Source organism: Staurois parvus, unplaced genomic scaffold (genome assembly GCF_062004578.1).
Source record: "Staurois parvus isolate SC_StPar_1 unplaced genomic scaffold, SC_StPar_1.0 ptg001270l, whole genome shotgun sequence".
NCBI classification, from domain to species: domain Eukaryota; kingdom Metazoa; phylum Chordata; class Amphibia; order Anura; family Ranidae; genus Staurois; species Staurois parvus.
In genome coordinates this window covers 107,324-130,059 of record NW_028319066.1, presented here as the reverse complement: position 1 = coordinate 130,059, position 22,736 = coordinate 107,324, and the positions used below count along the sequence as shown (strand labels likewise).

The 22,736-nt window shown below is 43.3% G+C and overlaps 1 protein-coding gene across 1 annotated transcript in view; it reads left to right on the top strand.

Annotated features, from left to right (window-relative positions):
* The window catches only part of SLC35D1 (solute carrier family 35 member D1), a 44,077-nt gene that overhangs the window by 5,447 nt on the left and 15,894 nt on the right, over positions 1 to 22,736 (top strand). The window contains exons 2-8 of the mRNA XM_089660728.1: positions 2,750 to 2,783; positions 2,864 to 2,950; positions 7,264 to 7,331; positions 8,676 to 8,747; positions 10,203 to 10,271; positions 11,264 to 11,366; positions 16,637 to 16,729. Of these exons, the coding sequence (XP_089516854.1) occupies positions 2,750 to 2,783; positions 2,864 to 2,950; positions 7,264 to 7,331; positions 8,676 to 8,747; positions 10,203 to 10,271; positions 11,264 to 11,366; positions 16,637 to 16,729 (526 nt within the window). The remainder of the gene's footprint in view (positions 1 to 2,749; positions 2,784 to 2,863; positions 2,951 to 7,263; positions 7,332 to 8,675; positions 8,748 to 10,202; positions 10,272 to 11,263; positions 11,367 to 16,636; positions 16,730 to 22,736) is intronic.

The following is a 22,736-nucleotide window of genomic DNA, read 5'->3' as shown; positions in this document are numbered from 1 at the left end:
TGCTGAGCTATTGTGTTCTGACAGGGGAACTGAACCCGCCCCCCCCCCCCCCTTTCCCAACCATAACACAACAGTCAGCACTCGCAGCCATTGGCTGGCAGCACTGATCGGATGCTGGATTTCCAGCACGGCTGTTCAATAGAAGCCGGTCATTCAGCCGGGTTCTGTCATACATGCAGGTGTACACACACAGGACGAATGTCAGCCGGTTTCTATCGAAGCAGGCAATATTCAGCTTGTGTATACGGGATTTTATTGCTATGGACTGAGACAAGTAAACACTATAGAGGGATGTGCTTTGTTCATATTTCATGTCTGAGGTTTACATCCACTTTAATATTTTTTTTTTTTTCCTTTTTAGGTGGCACTGGATGTTTAACGCTGCTGTTAGGGGCGTCTTGCATTTTTATTTTTTTTTCTTTATTTTGCCATTAAACGCCCGTGTATGTTCGCCTATGTGTCCATGCACACACAGGTTTTTAGAGGGCGCAGCACCGCCAGCGCTTCCAGGAGCAGCAGCGTTTTGGCAGAAAAAAAAAATGCTTGACGCACCTTAACGCTAGGCGTGTTTAGTGCTTGAGCATTCATTTCAATGACCACAAATGAAATCGATTCATTCCTTGCCGTTGCATCAGACTCCATTCACATTAGCTAGTCTTCAAGTCGCACAATTTCCAGTGCGATTTTTGGAGATTGATTTTGGTATGACTTTGATCAGACATTACATTCTCTGGACCAAAGACTCATCAAAAGTCGCACCAAAGTAGTGCGGACATCTTTTTGAACATTGGTGCAACTTTGAGTTGCAGCAATTTGAACGGTTGCCTTTTAAAAATGATGGGCTGCGACTTTGATGGCCAAAGTTCAAAAGTGACTTTAAAGTGCATTTCCAGCCAAAACAGTTTCCTCTTCACATTAAGACGGGGGGGGGGGGGGGGCGGGGAAGGGTTAGAACCCCTGTTTGTTCCTGCTATTCGGGACTCCAAAAAAAAAAAAAATAAATTTATATTTATTTATTTATATATATATATATATATATATATATATATATATATATATATATATATATATATATATATATATATATATATATATATATATAAAATTTATTTTATTTCCCTTAAGAATTTTAGGCTTTTTTTTTTTTTTTAAATGATTTGATAACTTTATTCTCTTTTTAGTGGTTGGTCTTCTACTGGTATTCCCCAATCAGGACGTGTTTCAGGGTTCCATGTGTTTTTTTTTTTTTTTTTTTTTTATCTCTACCTTATGTGTTACAGACCGCCTGGGAATATTATTACAAGCTTCCCCTTGCTTGTATAGTGCCTGGGGGCATGTCTGCTAGCGGTCAGGGCCAGACGGGGTAAGCAGTGATTTGTGTTCTAGCATAAAGTCTTTTTTTTTTTTTTTTTTTTTTTTTTTTTCTTTCCCAATGAACTGCCAGCAACAGCTTATCTGCATCTAAAGGTGTGTTCATGCACCGTTTTCTGGTAGCACACTGTCGCGGTGCGTTGGGGTAATGCGGTCCGGTGGCCGCCATTGTGAATGGCGACTCATTGCACCTTGGGACTGATGTGCATTGCAGGGTCCTGCCAAAAAAGTGTGGTTATGTTTTGTGTGTTTTTTGTTTTACGTTTATCTATTCATATTACTTATTTTTTTTGTTTTCTTTTGTTTTACATTTATCTATTCATATTTCTTTTTTGTTTTCTTTTTTCTATTTGAGCAGCAAAACATGCGACAGAGTGTAAAATCTTGCATTGCCATTAATTTCTCAAAAAATGCGCAAATCTTGCCTTTTTTTTTTTTTTTTTTTCCAGATGAAAAAAGCTCCAGAACTTGTCTGAGCTTCAGGCATTTGGCTTCAGGATACTTGAAGCGGAGATGTGAACCATCTCCATTGAGAATAATTGTTTTTTTTTTTTTTCTCCTGTTTTTTTCACTCAGGTGTGAACAGAGCCTAAAGTTGCGTGAAAAACTGCGCTCCAAAGTCTCAGCAATCCTAGCTGGCAGATCTGAGGGCTGCTGTAGGCTTCTGTGGCCCCTAGAGGCCCGCCTGTGCTAGCGGTGGACATTTTGACTGCTAAATAGGCTCGTGAATGAGGAGGGAGTCGCTGAGTACCTCAGAGGTTGCTGACATAATTTTTTTTTTTTTTTTTTTTTTTGGACACCGGTACAATGTGATCTGTAAGCCCCCCTGTAAAAGATGATCCTGTAGTAGAGTGTGTATATCTCTAATAAAATTTAAAATTTTGTTCAGCTTTTTTTTTTTTTTTTTTTTTTTTTTAGGAATTTTCATTTTATTTTTCTAATTATTAGCGGGGTCGAATTGATGTTTTTGTTTTCAACCGTAGTCATTAGAAAATTCAAAGGAGCCGAATTTCTTGAACATACAAATTTTCTAACTGTATTTTTTTATTTTTTTCTCGTTTTGGTAAAGTCCATTCATTCCGAAACTGATTGTTTAAATAAAGCAAATTAAATCTTGACGTACTCTCCCTTGCCCCGAGGCGCTTCTCCTCACCCCGAATACCATCTGCCGCAGCCACTGTGTACATTCCTGACCCTGCGGACGCGTGGGCTCCTGTTTCACTCATAGTAATGGTCCAAGCTTTGTTCTTTTATTGGGAAGCGGATATGAGGGAGCGTCCTGACACGTGGGGTTACCTGAGCCCTCCTAGCAGACATGTCCCGCGCAGCGCCGATTTGCTCACACAGGGGAATAATGAGTCTCTGTTCTGTCTTGCAGGTTTCCCTCTTCGCTATGTGTTGGTCTTGGCCAGGTCAGTAAAGCGATCGCTCGGCTACGTGCGGCCCGGTGACCACGCTGCAACACACTGACTCCTCTTTGTGTCTTCTGCAGATGCTGGCGACTGTGGTCGTGCTCTGGGTGGGAAAGGCTCTGAGGGTGGTGAATTTTCCAGACTTCGACCTGCACATACCTCGAAAGGTGCGTATGGATAATAAAATGTTTGCCGTGAATGTTTACAGGGAGCCCGATGTGGAATGTGTGACGTAGTTCTGGAATCAATCAACAAGCATCTGTATGTGATGTGTCACACGGAAGAGTTCATCTTCACTTCCTGTCCCCGGAGACACAACAGGAAATGGGAGGAAAGTTTTCTGGATTGAGTTGACACTAAATCATTTCCCCACCCCCTTCTCTGGAATATATATTTCCGCTTCAGCTCCAGACTATTTCTGGCACTTTTTGTTTACAAAGTGGAATATTTTTTTTTTTTTTTGCTAGAAAAATCTCTCAGAACACCAAAGAGATGGATAGATACATACATACCCCTTTTTGGTGTTCTAAGTAATTTTCTAACAAAAAAAAGATAGATAGATATATATATATATATATATATATATATATATATATATATATATATATATATATCACAGTTCATGAGACAATACATAAGGGGGTCAAGGGCCCTGCTCTTTCAAACTTACAATCTAGGATTGCTCTCAACTGCTGCTAAAAGTGGACGGCCGGCGGCCATTGCCTTCTTTTGATGATTCCTGGTATTCCCCATACACAGCTGCTTACTATATCATGATATTCTGCCCAGCGGATGCTAGCCTGATGACCCTCCCAGTGATCCAGCTTAAATAGACGGATGACCAGGAGTTGGTTAATACTCAAATGCGCATTTCTATTGCGCTTTCTGGTTAGTGCAATCTACACTCATTTCGGTGGGAGGAATATGGTCACGGAAGTCACCAATTTGTTCACCACTTCATTGTGATATTGTGCACTGTGTACCACAAGAACACTCTCATTGGAGATATTTATGTCATTGCAATTTATGAACATTTTGATGGGCCATTACTTAGCAGCGGTCGCCTTATCACTCTTCTTATAATGTATTATTTTCTACATGTATGATTGATTTTTAACAGCGCTGCATGTTCTGTTCATATTTGTCTTAAAAAAAATGCTCTTGGGTTCCATGCACATTAGCATTTTTTTTTTATAAGCTCAAAATAACAAACAAAAAAACAAAAATATATATATAATCTCTATTAGGCACATTCAGCATTTTTTTTCCTGCAAGTAAAATGTACCCAAAAACTGTACAAAAGCTATTGTTCTGCTCCTAAACACTGAGGCTTGAAAAAAACGCTTCTAGCATAAAGTAAAGTGCATGGACACATAGGAGAGCCTATTAGCTTCTAGGAACAAAAAAAATTCTCTCTCCCTCTCCCTTGCTCAATTTGGTGTGTATTGCTACAGGTTTGTTGTTTTGTGTGGCCCTGTGCTGATCACATGCAATCAGCACTGTCCAGACAAAGGTCAGGGGCTCTGCATCCTCCTAGAGCAGAATGAAAACTCTTCCTACAAGCTTTAACCAGTGTTCTGCTGAACACTGATATGTCACAAGATTACTGATGAGAAAAGGTATTTAGCAGTTTTTAGATTTACTAAAATAATTGCATTTCCATGGTCTGTGTACTGTCGGAGACCAGATAGAGTGAGTGCGGGGTCCGGGGAGAGCGGATAGAGTGAGTGCGGGAGCCGGGGTTTAGTAACACTTTATTATGATATATACCATAGATGGTTTGAATCTCGTACAGTCCCTGCTGAACTGGCCGAGATTTGAACAGTCTTTTCCATCTTTTTGAAGTTTCATTACCTTGTTATGCGGGACTTTTGACAGTTCTTTTCTGATCCCCATGACTCAGTTATTACGTGGAAGCACTGACTAGGCTAGATACTAACAAACCCATTGACTATTTATACACTGACACTAATTGTAATTTAAAAAGCCACAGATGTGGGACATTAACCTCTAATTGGCATTTTACCCCGTGTGTGTCACCTTGTGTGTCTGTACCAAGGCCAAACGTTCCAGGGGAGGGAAACTTTTTTGATCCGGGCCATTTGGGTGATTTCTGTTTTAAAAGGAGCCAAACAACTGTGATTAATAAATGGCTTCATATGATCATCATCCTTCAATAAAGGGGAGCATTTTTGGTCATGATCAGTCATATTTTCAATGCCAAAATTTCACAATTTCTGCCAGGGTGTGCAAACTTGTGTGTTCTTCCTGTCATGCCTACAGGGCAGACTGCTTGCTATGGGGACACCCGAGCGTCCATTCACGCAAAGAGCTGGGTTTTGGCCCTGCCCTTTACCTCTCCTGATTTTTTTTTTTTTTTTTTTTTTTTTTTTTTTTTTTTTTTTATACCTTTTTAATGCGAGAAGGTAAAACCTCTCGATCCTTTACTCCCCAGCCTTAGTGGTTCTAAAGAGCTAGATGACGATGAGCTAGATAGCAAATAAGGCAGCCTCTGTCTGACTTGCTGCAGTTTCCAATGCACATTATGAAAGGTTCACAGTGTGCAGCGATCTCTGCGTAATCCACATTCAGTACTACGTCTATGGTTCTATGTAGAAGTGACTGGTCGTGGCTTCCAAGGTCCTGACCGTACATCTACAGAGATTGGAGGGTGAAGAGACTCGGGCTGCCCGTAGTATTGTGTCCTCTGTGCTCAGCCCTGGTATCCCTCATGGGATTATTTACAGACTGGCTGAAAGAAGATGGAATTTATTTGTGGCCTTGTAAATTTAGAACAGGAGATCGAGTTACACGTTGTTTGTGAGGATCTGAGTAAGACTGCTGAAATTCTGTCTCGGCTGTGGTATGGGGGTGTGCTGCGCGCCGCCGGGCTATGGTATGGGGACGTGCTGCGTGGCGCCCGGCTATGGTATGGGGGCGCTATGTACCACCTGGGTTTATCAACCCTTCCGAAACCTGTCCAGCTAGAGAATAATTCAACTTGTGACCAGCAATACAATGTGCAGTGTGTGTGCAAATCTGTCACTTGGGGGGGCGAAAAATTCCTCTTTGCTATTTCACTTTTCTTACAAGTTGATTACATTTCTGCTGAAGAACAATGTCCTGTGTTCTCACCCCGACGTAGTGTTGGGGCTCGCTCACACTTGACTCCCAACGCTTGCAGAACACCCCTATAGCATTAGACAGGTGTTTGGGAGGCGTTTTTAACGCTCCCCAATCACCCTATGCACATTTGTGAGGTGTTTCCAAGCATTAAAACTGCACCACAAATGCCTAGAATTAAGTTTAATAGTATTAACGCCTCGCAAACGTCTGCCAGGCATTTGAGGAGCGTCACCATAGAGGCGCAACTCCTCCTGACTCAACATGAGGCTTTTCTGCTCTCTATGGCTCAGTATCTAGGGTGCTCAGCATCTACATGAGGGCTAACAAACTCATTTGACTATACAAACATGCATAGACATTAATTGCAATTTTAAAAAGTCACAGATGTGGGAAATTGACCTTTTTTTAATTGCCATTTTTACCTTGTATGTCTGTACCAAGGTCAAACATTCCAGGGGATAAAACCCTTTTTTTTTTTTTTTTTTTTTTTTTTTTTTTTTTTATCTAGGGCCATTTTAGTAATTTTTCGTTGTGATTTTTTTTTTATTTAAAAAAGGAGCCAAGCAACTGTGATGATAAATGCTTCATATGATCACTATCCTTAAACAAAAGACAATTTGTTGGCATGATCAGTCATAGTTTCAATATCCGTGCCAAAATGTCTTGATTTCTGCCAGGGTGTGCAAACTTTTAAGTGTGTGTGTCATATACTGCCACAGGGTGGGGGATCCCAAGAGAATCTTCAATTACAAAACTATTACAGGCAGAATTGTTTGCATTGTGTTGCTGGGCTGTCATGTCGGCCTGCAGTAGTACACATTAAACATTTTGTACAAGTTCTAAATTAAGTGAATGTCATCCACTTAATATATCGCCGTGTATTATTTGTCCAACCATTTTGTTTCTGTAAAAATTAAAGTGCGTGTGTGTGTGTGCGTGCGCCTTACATTTTTAGATAGAACAGGGAAGGTGTGTTTTTTTTTTTTTGTTTTTTTTTTTTTTTTTTCTCCATCTGTCCCATTGTGGAGATTTCACTTACTGTCCCATAGCCAAATGGAAAGTGAAAGGAAATTCGATGAGGTGGGGGCCCCCAGGTCACCAGAACTAGTGTCCCCATTAGAAGATTTCCTTTCTATTACTTTTCCAGGGACAACTCAAAATTTGGGATTGTTTACTTTCAATGATGATGTTAAACAGGGAATCTCCCTAATGGGGGTACAGACAGCAATAAAAATCTGAGGTGTTCTAACCTCTCTCCACTCCATCCAAAACTAAAAAGTTTTTGCCTTTTTACTTATACGTTAACCACTCCATCAATCAACCTAGTTAATGGTATTTTTGTATTTTATTTCAGACTTTTCCACTACCTCTCCTGTATTTTGGGAATCAAATCACAGGACTGTTCAGCACAAAGAAGCTAAAGTAAGTTTTTATCGCCTCTCTCCACCCGAACCTAGAATGGCGCCTGCTTAACCTGTTCAGCTCTAGAGCAGGTGGTTTTTTTTTTTGTTTTTTTTTTTTCTTTTACACACATGTAGCAATATACATTTTTGGCCAAAAAATTACTTACAATCTCTGGAATGTTATATTTTCTGAAAGCAGTGGCCCTGCAGACTAAAAGAGTAATTTGCGCTATGTATGTATTAAAATTATTATTATTATTACGATAGATATTCACACATACAGAGATCTGTATATCTCTATCTTGGGACTTATGTCCTTTTTCCATCTTTATAAAGTTCCATTACCTTGTTACGCAGGACTTTTGACAGTTCTTTTCTGATCCCCATGGCTCAGTATCTAGCCTAGTCAGTGCTTCCATGTAAGAGCTAACAAACTGACTATTTATACACTGACACTAATTGCAATTTAAAAAGCCACAGATGTGGGACATTAACCTCTAATTGGCATTTTACCCCGTGTGTGTCACCTTGTGTGTCTGTACCAAGGCCAAACATTTCAGGGGAGGGAAACCTTTGATCCGGCCATTTGGGTGATTTCTGTTATTATGATTTAAAAAGGAGCCAAAGAACTATTTGATAATAAATGGCTTCATGCCAAACAATGCTCCTTTTTTTATTGAAGGATGATGATCAGTCAAATTTTCAATATCGATGCCAAAATTTCACAATTTCTGCCAGGGTGTGCAAACTTTGTGTATTTCTTTCTTTTTTTTCTAGTATTGATTATAACAAATGAAGAACAAAATAAATTAAAATATAGATGTTATGTGTGGGGTTTTTTTTTTTTGTAATTGATTACGATGAAGACATGGTATCCTGACATAATCCTGGCTGTGGGTTTCCAGAGTGATTACAGCATTTGTTGTACACATACGTAATGATTGATTAATATTTGAAGACCTAAGGGGCATATTATAACGCAAAGAATGTCTTCGCTAAACATTCACTAAATGCTGTCTGGGGAGATTCAGCCCAATATTGTCACCTGCAAAGAAAGTGGGGGAGATATCCAAAAATGTTAAAGTTGTCCCCAGAGCAAGAGGGAAATCTTTCAATGGGGACAATTGTCTAAGAGGTCAATTCTCACATTTCGGGAGATTTCCTCTAGCTTCCTGTTGAGTCTTTGGGACAGGAAGTGAAGGGAAGCTTCCACAATGGTACACGATCATCCAGAAATAACCTGGCAGGGGTTTTAACCTTGCCTTAAAATATTAAAAATTGGGCAAAAAAATTGCTATAATAAACGTTTTAATAATGGATTTAATTTTGCATATAATAATCCCGTGTCTGTTTGATTTTGCAGCCTCCCCATGTTCACAGTTCTCCGCCGTTTCTCAATTTTGTTTACAATGATGGCTGAGGGCTTTTTACTCAAGTAAGTATTATTTTACAGGGTTCATTTAATGTGTTTTTTTTTTTTTTTTTTTTTTCCCATAAAATTTGTTTTGCGATCTTGTCATCTGACTAGGCTCCTGCTTTGCTGGATGCGGTTACAGACTCCACCTGTTTTAATCCTCGTGTAGGAATGAGCATTTCCGCATGCCTTTCTCTCTCGCCCGCGCGCTCTCTCTCGCCCGCCCTCCATTCACTTCAGTGGGCTGCCCTTTGCGCGTTTTGTCACCCACAATCATCTTCTGCTCCTTTTGTGGGTGGCAAGTTTAGTGAGATTTTCAAATGTGTTTTGCCGTGACTATTGCATGACAGTTGCTGCAAAATCGCACCATGTCTGGGATGCTATTAGGAATAATGGCACCCAAATGGTTATCATGCATTTTGCCACCATTTGGAATCACGGGCAGGATCCCTGTGATTCAGCAAGGCCCAGCTCACACTTAGCGATTTGGGATTGTTCACGTAGTGTTTGTAGCTGCTGTATTTTTGGGAGGCTTTACAGCTGCAGATCAGTTGGTTATAGTATGGAGGCCACCATTAATGACCTCTCCTGAAAAATGCCAGTTGCCTAGCTGGCATTCCGATTCAGTGTCTTCAGTGCTGTCTGAGATACTGGGGGAGATTTACTAAAACTGGAGCACTCAGAATCTGGTGCAGTTGTGCATGGGAGCCAATCAGCTTCTAACTTCAGCTTGTTCAATGAAGCTTTTCACAATAAAACCTGAATGCTGATTGGCTACCATGCACACTGGCACCAGATTCTGTAAACCAGCTTTAGTAAATTAACCCCACTGACTCGGAACAGATATGAAGATCCAAAACTGACTTTATTCTGAGCGCCCTGATCGGCGTGCTTGTTCTAGGTCAGTGCGTCATTAAAGCCAGAGGGTCGATATGGCAGCCAGGCAGCTAGCATTTTCAGAACACCGGCAATTACAGCATTACCTATCAAAGGTTACCTGTAAAGAGACTCTTTCACCACCATTAATTTTAATCCACAATCTTCCTGTCTGATTGTATGTGCAATTAATGTATGTAACCACTTGCCCTCCAGAGGATTTCTCAATACTTTCTCTTCTTCCTCCAGTGGAGGACAGGCATTCTAGGACTGGACAGTCCTCATGTAATGTGTGATCACTGCTCCTAGAATACTGTGAACTCAACCTGTGTGATGTGCCCCCTGGGGTGATGTGTAAACAACGGGCTGGGCTCACGGGAAATGGGCAGGACACGGGGGTCCTGAGGAGGAGGGGTGTTGCTGGACTAAGATGGGAGTCTGGGACAGCACTGTAGTGGGGAGATGGTAGAAATTGGAATTAAAAAAATCCCTGGATTTCAGTTTTTTTTTTAAAGAACGGTCAATGATTTCTGCTTTTGGCTGCACATCTTTTCCTTCTCTAATATTCCACATTTATTGTATTTTGTTTCCTCTGTGTAGGAAGAAGTTTTCTCGCAGTATTCAGATGACAGTATTTGCTATGATGATAGGGGCATTTATCGCTGCCAGGTGAGTGCAAATGAAATATTAAAGAGTTTAAAGTGTTACTAAACCCCAGACCCTGCATTCACTATATCCGGTCTCCCCGGACCCTGCATTCACTATATCCGTTCTCCCTGGACCCTGCATTCACTATATCCGTTCTCCCTGGACCCGCATTCACTATATCCGGTCTCGCCGGGCCCCGCATTCACTATATCCGGTCTCGCCGGGCCCCGCATTCACTATATCCGGTCTCGCCGGGCCCCGCATTCACTATATCCGGTCTCGCCGGGCCCCGCATTCACTATATCCGGTCTCGCCGGGCCCCGCATTCACTATATCCGGTCTCGCCGGGCCCCGCATTCACTATATCCGGTCTCGCCGGGCCCCGCATTCACTATATCTGGTCTCGCCGGGCCCCGCATTCACTATATCTGGTCTCGCCGGGCCCCGCATTCACTATATCCGGTCTCGCCGGGCCCCGCATTCACTATATCCGGTCTCGCCGGGCCCCGCATTCACTATATCCGGTCTCGCCGGGCCCCGCATTCACTATATCCGGTCTCGCCGGGCCCCGCATTCACTATATCCGGTCTCGCCGGGCCCCGCATTCACTATATCCGGTCTCGCCGGGCATTTTTATTTTGTTAGCAAAGACATGTAGCAGGATACATTTTGGCCTACATTTCTTTTTGTTTTGACAATTTTGGGGAAACACACACACACACACTCTATCCATTTAGAAAAAAAGTTGTGTGGGGTTTTTTTTTTTGTTTATAGCACAGAAAAAATGCATAGGCGATCAAATACCACCAAAAAAAGCTCTATTTGTGGGGGGAGGACATAAATTTATTGTATGTACAGCGTTGCATGACTGCACAATTGTCAGAGTAACACAGCGCCGTATCGCAAAAAATGGCCTGGTCATGACTGGGAAATCCTCAGGAGGGCGAGGGGTTAATGTATAAGGAATCCATCTTGATATAGGTGTGAGAGCAGCTTTTGTCTTTATTTTCCAGTGCTGATCTGGCATTCGACCTTGAAGGGTACATATTCATTCTGGTTAATGATGTCCTAACGGCAGCCAATGGGGCTTATGTAAAGCAGAAGTTGGATTCCAAGGTGAGTAGTTTTACTAAAGTGTGTTCCCTGTAGTGTTCTATATAGGGGGTGAGCCATGTGGTCCTGCCACGTGGAAATGGGATGCAACAGTCTGGGGTCCTTTTTTGGGTTGTAACCAGAACAGGAACAGAGGTGAAATCTTCCAGTAGGGACACTGGTTCTGGTGACAAGTGGGGGCTCCCTTTTTGTGGAAGGAATTACTTTTCACTTCCCTTTTTTTGGGAGATCTCCCCGATGGGACATGGCAAAAAAAATTAGAAATCTGACGGTTTATAACCTTCCCTTAGGCTGGCCATACATTATACAATTTTCTGTTCAGTTTCTGCCCAATTTCCTTTAGATTTACCTTCAACTATGTAGTGCAAGGGCCTGCCTAACCGTATAGTTGTTTAGGTTTGACCTCAAATTATATGGTTTTTGGTAAATCTAAAGCAAAATTGTATAGTGTATGGCCAGCCTTACTCTGTTCAAAGGCTTGAGATGAAAGTGATGCAGCAGCTCCATAGCTGCCAATCCCTTTCGCAGAGGCGGCCCCAGTGTGCCTCCCTCCTCCCGCAGTTCCTGAGATCTGTGCTATGACTGGAGCCCAGGAACACATGCTGGCTAGGGGAGAGAGAGCGCTGTGAGACCGAGGCAAATCCATGCATCAGTCTTGCATGCAAACAGTGAAAACGGAATTGATGTCACTGTCCAGTTTCAGATGCACCATTTCCTGGCCATTACAGCCAGGAGATGCATCTAACCAAGCCGGTCTGTACTTGGTTAGATGGTGTGAGGGGCAGGAGAGATGTTGGGGTCTATTAGACCCCTAGGGGTTTATTTACTAAAGCTGGAGAGTCCAAAATCAGACTCCCTTCTGCATAGAAACCAATCGGCTTCCAGGTTTCATTGCCAAAGCTTCATTGAACAAGCTGAGGTTAGAAGCTGATTGGTTTCTATGCAGAAGGGAGTCTGATTTTGGACTCTCCAGCTTTAGTAAACCCCCTAATGTCTCCATAAAGAGTACTTGTCATCTGCCCAATGCTATCAAATAGGGTTTTATTAACCCACTGTGATGGCAAGTAAAAATTATAAATTGAAAAAATAGTTTTAAGAATTAAAATTATAATAAAGTTTACAAAAAAAATAAGTAAAAATAAATGCAGTAACCCCCATTGTCCCACACGTCTGCACAAATGCCAACCTGGGGTGTGTATGAGTTTGTAAACCGCGGTCACACCACACATTTGACATCACTGCTCACATCAGAGTGAGAACAATAATTCTAGCACAAAGGCTGCTAGTTAACTCCAATCTGACGAACTGTGAACGCTTTGAAAACTTCACCCAATGGGTTTTTTTTTTTCTTTGGGTGATATTGCAGGCACACGCAATTTTATGACATGGAATGTTTGGGATCTATTTACTCGCAACTTTTTTTTTTTTTTTTTTTTTAGATATTTTAACCTCCCAGACGGTATTCCCGAGTGTAGCTCGGGGTAAAGTTTCAGTACCAAAAGCGGTAACCCCGAGCTACACTCGGGCTTACCATGCGGAGCTGCTCTGGCATCTGTTCTTCACTTACCTTGTCCTGCGCTCCCGTGATGTCCCTCCTGCGGTGTCCCCTGCGAGCGTCGGGACGTACGGGGGACAGAACGGCGGGAAATTTGAAAATGAAAAAAAGTGACATTCACTAAATACACTAAAATCACATAGTATAACATTCCTGTATCAAACCATTTCACATACATTTTGTCCCGAGTGCTTTGTCCGGCGCCCTGCCTGCATTTTTACTGTTCTTTCTGCCTGGAAACTGAGAAACGTCCATGGCGTCCAAAAAGTGTCCCTTTAGGTCAAAACCAGTTTTAGACCGGCTAGAGAACAGCGATAGTAAATCAGAACCACTTGCAGAATTGAGTGATAATGATTCGTGGGGGAAATTCGTCATCAGACACTGAAAACGAGTTTGTGACTTTGCTCAGCGATGTGCGAACTTGGCGCTATATTTCAAATTTCATTGTTTTTTTGGTTTGATTATATTTATTATTATTATTATTATACAGTATTTATAAAGCGCCAATAGTTCGCTCAGCGCTGTACATTACAAAGGGAGACCGAACATGTGACAGAACAATACCAATACAATGCAAAACATGAGGGGATTGAGGGCCCTGCTCTTTCGAGCTTACAACGTAGGAGGGAGGGGATGGTGGCACAGGAGGAGATAGCTGTGGGGGATGGAGTGGTAGGAAGAGTGGAGGAGGTCGGCAAGTTAGCAGGGGGTGGGGTAGGCTTCCCTGAAGAGATGGGTTTTCAGGGTGCGCCTAAAGGAGAGGAGAGTAGGTGATAATCTGATGGGTTGGGGCAGGGAGTTCCAGAGGATGGGTGACACCCTGGAGAAGTCCTGGAGGCGGGCATGGGAGGAGGAGACCAGGGAACTAGAGAGAAGGAGGTCTTGTGAGGAGCGGAGTGTGCGTGTTGGGCGGTACTTGGATATTAGGTCAGAGATGTAGTACGGGGCAGTATGGTGGACGGCTTTGTACGTCAGCGTTAGGATTTTGAATTTGATCCTTCGCGCAATCGGAAGCCAGTGGAGGGATTGGCAGAGGGGGGTGGTGGAGACAGAGCGGTTGGAAAGGTGAATGAGTCTGGCAGCCGTATTCAGGATCGACTGAAGCGGGGATAGCCAGCGGCGAGGCAGGCCAGTGAGGAGGGAGTTGCAGTAGTCGAGTCGTGATATGATGAGGGAGTGGATGAGCTGTTTAGTGGTTTCTGGAGTTAGGAACGTGCAGATTTTGAGATGTTGCGGAGGTGGAGTCTGCACGAGTTTGTTAAAGATTGGACTTGGGGCTGGAAGGATAGGTTGGAGTCCAGAATGACACCAAGTACTCTGGCCTGCAGGGCGGGTTTGATGGTAGCGTTGTTGGATGTGACGGAGAAATCGATGGGGGGTGGTGTCCGGGCTGGGGGGAAGACAAGAAACTCGGTTTTGGAGAGGTTCAATTTAAGGAAGTGGAGCGACATCCAGTCTGATATGTCGCTCAGTAGGTGTGTGATTCGGGCTGAGACCGAGGGGGTGAGGTGGGGGGTTGAGAGATTTGTGTGTCGTCGGCATAGAGGTGGTAGTTGAAGCTGTGAGAGTGTATGAGTTGGCCAAGGGAGGAGGTATAGATGGAGAAGAGAAGGGGCCCGAGGACAGAGCCTTGAGGGACCCCAACAGAGAGGGGGAGTGAGGGGGAGGTGGTAGCATTATAGGTAACACTGAAGGAGCGTTGTGACAGGTAGGATGAGAGCCAGGAGAGAGCAGAATCTCTGAGGCCGAGGGAGTGTAGTTTTTTGAGGAGGAGGGGGTGGTCGACTGTGTCGAAGGCCGCAGAGAGGTCAAGGAGTAGGAGCACTGAATAGTGGCCATTAGCTTTGGCGGTTAGCAGGTCGTTGGAGAGTCTGAGTAAGGCAGTTTCGGTGGAGTGTAGGGGACGGAAGCCGGACTGTAGGGGATCGAGGAGGTGGTTGTCGTTGAGGTGAGAGCATAGGCGGGTGTAGACGAGGCGCTCGAGGAGTTTAGATTTAAATGGGAGCAGGGAGATGGGTCTGAGGTTGTTCGGGTCATTGGGGTCCAGGGAGGGCTTTTTAAGTATGGGGGTGATGTGTGCATGTTTCAGAGGGGAGGGGAAAGTGCCTGAGGAGAGGGAGAGATTGAAGATGTGGGTGAGGGAGCGTAGGATGGAGGAGGAGGAAGGTCGTAGGAGTTGTGAGGGGATAGGGTCGAGGGGGCAGGTGGTGAGGCGGGCATCAGAGAGGATCTTGGAGACTTCCTCGATGGTAGTAAGGTCAAAGGTGTGGAGTGTTGGGGGAGCTTCAGTATGAGGAATGTAGGGTGGGGTGGAAGAGGAGGTCAGAGCAGTGGTGGGGCTGTGGGAGAGGGGTAATGAGGAGGTAGATTTATTATATTATTTTTTATGATTATTTATTAAATTATAATTTATGATTTTGTGATTCCAATTTTATCATACCCGGGATGTTTACTAGACTCTTGTTCGGACAGATTTCAGTGAGTTATTCCTAAAAATTACAGGCCTACAATAAAAAAAAAAAAAACATTTCCATGCAAAAAAATGTACCGCTTTGAGCACAGAAATATGGACATAATCAGATCGCTAGGGAGGTTAAACAAAAATGGGTATTCTATTGTGTTTTTTACACTATAAAATTGATTTTATGTTTTCCTGAAATTTTGCATTTGATAAACAGTTGTGCAAATATGCGACATAAAAATTTGCAGCTATCACCTTTTTATTCTACAGGACTTCTGCTTTCAGCAGATAATGTTCTGGGGGTTTAAGTAATGTTTGTTGCCAAAAATGTTTACATTTTTACATAATTTATTCTTGAACCGAACTGGTTAAGTGGGGTGAAGTTGAAACACATCTGTAGTATTAGGTTTGACTTGCCTACTCCATGGGGTTATCTGTTTATAAAGCGTGTCCCAATATTCGCATCTGCTGCATATCCTCCACCAAGGGGGACCTTTGGTTCGTGTGAACATAATAACCAGAGTCTGTTGAAGAAATGTTTTCTCTTTTTGCTGTCTTGAAGAAAACTCAACTCAAATGCTCAGTGACAGATGACAGGGAAAATATTACTGCTTCCAGGCAGCAGCATCCCTTATGACCAGGACGGTCTGTGCTACCACCATACTTTATGGTTTGGCACAAGTCATGGTTTGGCCATCTTGGTATTCTGCAGGCCCCATCATCACTTTGAAAGGTAGTCACTGCCTGCACTGCACCTCAGTCAGTTGTTTTGGACAACAAGGTTCAGGCTTGTTTTCCACCTCCCGGCTTCTCTGCGAGAACTGGAACAATTTTTGCATGAAGAGTGGTATCCGATTCCATTATCCATCATCCAAGACTTCTATTTGTCAATTCCAAGGAGAATTCAGGCCATCTTGGATGCCAAAGGTGGTCCAACGCCATGCTGGTTAAGGATTGCTTTCTTTTATTTGGTGTTTCCATCGTTTTTTTGTCCAAACTTTATCGGAATGCCATAGCTGAGCAGGTCTGAATTTTTGGGGGGAGGGAAGGTGCTGCCTGGAAGCGGTAAATATTTTCCTTGTGTCATCCATCACGGAGCATTTGAGTTAATGGACACATCCACATAGTTTTCAGTGTGTTATTTGCTCTGTAACAAATCAATTGTACAAATTTATATTTACATGTATTTACTTTTGTAATGGTGAAGCGTATAAATGTGTAAATTTTTTTTTTTTTTTTTTTTTTTTCTCTTTCCAGGAACTTGGAAAGTATGGCTTGCTGTATTACAATGCATTGTTCATGATTGTCCCCACGTTGGCCATCGCTTATATAACTGGGGATGTCCAGAAGGTGAGACCATTGTCCATGAATCTTTTCTGCTGTCATCTTTTTTGTTGTTCTCTGATATCTTGTGGATATGCCTCCATAGCTTACAATACTACACTGCTCAAAAAAATTAAAGGAAGACTTTTTAATCAGATTATAGTATCAAGTCAGTCTTGGGATATTGATCTGGTCAGTTAAGTAGCAGAGGGGGTTGTTAATGAGTTTAAACTGCTTTAGTGTTAATGAAATTAACAGGTGCACTAGATGGGCAATAATGAGATGACCCCCAAAATTGGAATAGTTTTACAGGTGGAGGCCACTGACCCTTCCCCCCCCCCCTACTCATCTTTTCTGACTGTTTTTTACTAGTTTTGCATTTGGCTAGGGTCAGTGTCACTACTGGTACCATAAGGCAATACCTGGGCCCTACAGAGGTTGCACAGGCATTCCAACTCCTCCAGGAGGGCACATCAATACATGACATTGCCAGAAGGGTTGCTGTTTCTCCCAGCACAGTCTCAAGAGCATGGAGGAGATTCTGGGAGAGCGGGACAGGGCCGTAGAAGGTCCGTAACCCATCAGCAGACTGGTATCTGCTCCTTTGGCAGTGCTCATCCTGTTCCTCCTTGAACAGAGACCTACAAAATGACCTCCAGCAGGCCACTGGTGTGAATGTCTCTGACCAAACAATCAGAAACCGACTTAATAAGGTTGGTCTGAGGGCCCGGCGTCCTCTAGTGGGCCCTGTGCTCACTGCCCGGCACCATAGAGGTCGATTGGCATTTGCCATTGAACGCCAGAATTGGCAGGTCCACACTGGCACCCTGTGCTTTTCACAGATGAGAGCAGGTTTACCCTGAGCACATATGACAGACGTGAGAAGGTCTGGAGAAGCCGTGGAGAACATTATGCTGCCTGTAACATCATTCAGCATGACCGTTTTAGTGGTGGATCAGTGATGGCCTATCCATGGAGGGATGACAGACCTCTACAGGCTAGAAAACGGCACCCTAACTGCCATTAGGTATCGTGATGAAATCCTTGGACCCATTGTCAGACCGTACACTGGTGCAGTGGGTCCTGGGTTCCTCCTGGTGCATGACAATGCCCAGCCTCATGTGGTGAGAGTATGCAGGCAGTTCTTGGAGGATGAAGGAATTAAATGGACCCCACGCTCACCTGACCTAAATCCAATAGAACACCTCTGGGATGTCATGTTTCAGTCCATCCGACGCTGGCAGTTTGCACCTCCAAGACTGTCCAGGAGCTCAGTGATGCCCTGGTCCAGATCTGGGAGGAAATACCCCAGGACACCATCTGTCATCTCATTATAAGCATGCCCCGACGTTGTCAGGCATGCATACAAGCACGTGGGGGCCATACAAACTACTGAGGACCATTCTGAGTTGCTGCAATGAAACTTTAGCAAAATGAACTTGCCTGCTGCATCATTTTTTTTCACTTTGATTTTCAGGGTGTCTTTGGAAAAGAAAATAATCAACCTACAGAGGACTGTATTCAAACGATGGGGCGTCCTTATGTTTCTAACACATTATCCAGTCCATGTCAGTATAAATATCCAGTAGGAAATTTTTTTTTTTTTTTTTTTCCCCCACATTGAGATCTGATTTTGTTTTTTCAAAGTGTTCCTTTTAACCTTTTTGAGCAGTGTATGTAAAGTAAACCATTAGATCAGAATGCAAGTCATTGTGCTGTCCGAGAAATGACATTACAAGGTGTGGGTAATGCTTGCATTGTGTGCAGTACTATATGGTAATGTCAGGTCATTGTACTATCATAAATATGACATTCAAGATTTATTTGTATCGTCAAAGGGCAATGAAGCACCATGGAAGGAATGTGCACACAATTTATTACTTCTCTTTTTTGGTTGCTCTTTGCCCATTAGTTTTCCCAAGAAGAGGAAGAAAACTGCAGCAGCACACAGGCAATAAAGAGAACCTGCCTGATAGAGATCTGAGAGGCAGCAGTGTTGGCTTGTCTCTGGAGATCCGTACTAAGGGGAGGCTATACTCAGTTTGTTAGGTGTTGTGTTTACACTACATATTTACATGCTTTTGGCGTTTTCAAAGATGTGAGCTAAAAGTAATTGCGCTTGTGCAGTTGGTCTAAGGCTCCATTCACACGTATGAGACTTTGGACATCAGTTGCATGACAAGTCTCATCCCTTTCTTTTCAATGGCACCAGTATAAGTCGGTGCCACTTAAAATGTGCCTGCACTACTTTGGTGTGTGTGGGTGTTTTTTTTTTTTTTTTTTTTTTTCCTCCCACTGCTGTTAATAGCCAGTCAGCCAATGAGGAGAGAGGGGGTGGGGCCAAGCCGCAGCTCCTTGTGTGAATGGACGTATGGAGTAGTGGTTGCCCTTATAGCAAGCTGCTTCCTTTTGGAAGCACCTGACAGGAGGAGCCAGGAAAGCCTGCGGAGGATCAGGGCTGCTCTGTGCATGACCACTGCACAGAGCAGGTAAGTATAGACATGTTTTGTTATTTTAAAAAAAAAATGTAAATCGTTAAGTACCACCAATGACACAAAGATGCGGTGGGCCATTCTCTGCTGACATCAACTATATCCCACCAAAATGTAAAGATCTGAAAGACAATTTTTTTCCGAGGTTCACCCATCTCAATGAGAAAGATTTGATAGATGGTCAAAGTGGAACTCTTGGAAAAATGGATGAATTTACAGTTGAAATGCATATGAGAGCAATTTTGTACCTGTCAATCTCACTGGCCATCCAGTCTTGAATTACACACCCTTGTCAGGCAACACAGCTAGTGACATCTGATAGGCTCCCTGTACACGGGGCATTTGGAAAACACTTCAGAACGATGGAAACTGACTGCTGGAAAACTAAGGTTAAAAACCGTCTGTTTAGCCGCGTTTGCATACCGCGTTTATGTGCGTTTTTTACAGATAACATCAGGAGACCTTCTACAATGCCTAGAATGCACTGAAAAACCGTAAAACAAATTAACTATTTCAGGCATTTTGAGAGAAATGGAGAGAATAGAAGCAGAGAGAGCAGTATGTGTGGAGATGACCTGTCTTTTCTAGTTGTATGCACTATGGATCCCATCATGACCATAATGCGACACGTTTTACCATGGTTTCCTTCATGTGAAACCTAGAACTGCGCTGGTGTACCGGGTCCATTTGAATACATGGAAAACGCTTTGCATTTAGACGCGTTTAACTGTTCCATATCCAAATGCTGTCTAGAGCCCTTAACTCATCAGAAATGTATGCAAATGCGGTTAGCTGCATTTACACACATTTGAAACGCTGACAAAATCTACTCCTAAATGCAAGTTTGGTGCGTTCAAAAAAACGACTGTAAACTCAACTGCCTGTAAATGACATAGTGTACATGGACACATAGGAAAACATTAGGGAGAGTTCAGGGGCTGCTGAAAAAAATGCAGAAAAGCTCCTAAATGTGAGTTTATCAGCTGCAGTGTACATGAGCCCTTAGTCACTGCTTACCCCCAGCCTGTGATTGGACAGTGGATGAGCAGCAGCACCTTCATGTCTCTGCTCAGCATTGACCTAAATTCACATTGCAGACTCTGAGGCTTATGATCCCTGTACAGCAGAGCTCAAACTGGGAGACTAAATGGCCATCAAACACCAAGAGAAATTCATGTACTAATTGCCTTTTACATTGAACTGCTTATTCTCTGAGGTTTTGTTCTACCAAACTATAAACGCTGGTGTCAGAAAATGATAAATACATAGCAGCCGTGCTTATTTAGAGATATGAGATCACTTTCCAGCGGAGGAACTTGATGAAGGTGAGCCAAGTGTGCTATCAGAACGGCTTGTTTCCTGAAGCAGCAGTAGAATGGCACCATTGTGTGGATGTTAGGGCAGGCACAGTACACCGCCAGTGTACACTCTGCTAGTAGCTGCAGTATAAATCCAATACACAAAGCCCTTCTGTATGGAAAGGCCGCACTGCCTACCCTCCGTGTCCTTCACTGATTTCCTTATTGCCGTCTCTAATCTTTTGTGTCGGCCTGTATCTGATGGCAAACTGTCTCCGGTTGTTGTCCTATGTCCTAGAGTTAAGTTCAGGATGAAAAGAACGGCCTTGGGTACTAGATACGGAGTCTCCTAGGATTTCCATGTGTGGATTTACTTCAACGCCTTCTGCCAGCAATCCATTTATGCAAAGGTCCATGCTGGGGATTTGTTCCTTTACATCACCTAGATTGTAAGCTCCCAGGATCAGGGCCCTCAAATCCCTCTTGTACTGAACTGTATTGTTGCTGTATTGTCTCCCTTTATATTGTAAAGCGCTGAGCAAACTGTTGGCGCGATATAAATCCTGTATAATAATAATCTTGTGCTCAGGAACTACTAGCCAACGTTTCAGCTGGTGGATCAGACATTTATTACCTGTGTCGCTAAAGATGGGGAACCAATCAGAGTGGTTTTTGATCATGCTTTCACTATATGAGATGTGATAGAATGACCATACAGGCTGGAAGGTTTAATGGCAAAATAAGCCTTTACATTGCAACTAAACACTGCCACCTTTTAGGCTGGAATAGCACCTGCTGAGCCATTTTAATACTGTAATTCTCACATACAACTACAGCATTAAAAAAAAATTATAATGAAAACATTTATTTTATACAGCTCCAGCAGTTTGCTCAGTGCTTTGCAACATAAAGTGAGACAATACTCTTATTATAGGTACTTGTATAGTGCCGTGAATTTACGCAGCACTTTACATATATATTGTACATTCACATCAGTCCCTAACCCTCAAGGGGTGTACAATCTAAGGTCCCTAACTCACATTCATACATACACATACTAGGGACAATTTAGACAGGAGCCAATTCACCTACCAGCATGTCTTTGGAGTGTGGGAGGAAACCGGAGTACCCGGAGGAAACCCGCACAGGGAGAACATGCAAACTCCAGGCAGGAGGTGCCGTGGTTGGGATTTGAACCAGTGACCCTAGTACTACAAGGCGGAAGTGCTAACCGTTTAGCCACTGTGCTGCCCACTTATTCAAGACGAGTTGAGTGTATAGTAATTGATCATATGCAGGGTCCACCTAACAGCCACTTTATTTAGGCACACCTTGTTAGTGCCCGGAAAATCTCCTCCACACCATTACACCACCACCAGACTGAACCATTGATACAAGGCAGGATGGGTCCATGCTTTCATGTTTGAGCTACTGTTGCCTTTCTATCATCTCTAACCAGTCTCCCCATTCTCCTCTGACCTAATCAACCAGGCATTTTCATTCACACAACTGCCACTCACTGGATATGTTTTCTTTAGAATCATTCTCTGTAGATCCTAGAGATGGTTGTGTGTGAAAATCCCAGTAGATCAGCAATTTTTTTAAATACTAAATACTCGTGTGTGTGTGTGTGTATATGTGTATATATATATGCGCGCGCCAACAGTTCGCTCAGCGCTGTACATTACAATGGGAGACAATACATGAGACCGTACAATACCAATACAATGTGATACATGAGGGGTTCGAGGGCCCTGCTCCTTGGAGCTTACAATCTAGGAGGGAGGGGATAGTGGTACAGGAGGAGATAGCTGTGGGGGATGGAGTGGTAGGAAGAGTGGAGGAGGGCGGCAATTAGCAGGGGGTGGGGTAGGCTTCCCTGAAGAGGTGGGTTTTCAGGGTGCGCCTAAAGGAGAAGAGAGTAGGTGATAGTCTGATGGATTGGGGTAGGGAGTTCCAGAGGATGGGTGACGTCCTGGAGGCGGGCATGGGAGGAGGAGACTAGGGAACTAGAGAGGAGGTCTTCTGAGGGGTGGAGAGTGCGTGTTGGGCGGTACTTGGATATTAGGTCGGTGATGTAGTTTGGGGCAGTATGGTGGACGGCTTTGTACGTCAGTGATATATTTAAGTGTGTGTGTGTGTGTGTGTGTGCATGTATTGAAGACATTGAAACACATGCAGTTCATTCTTGGATCGGCCAGTGATAAGACCACTTTACACACCAAAAGGACTACTTACTATGTT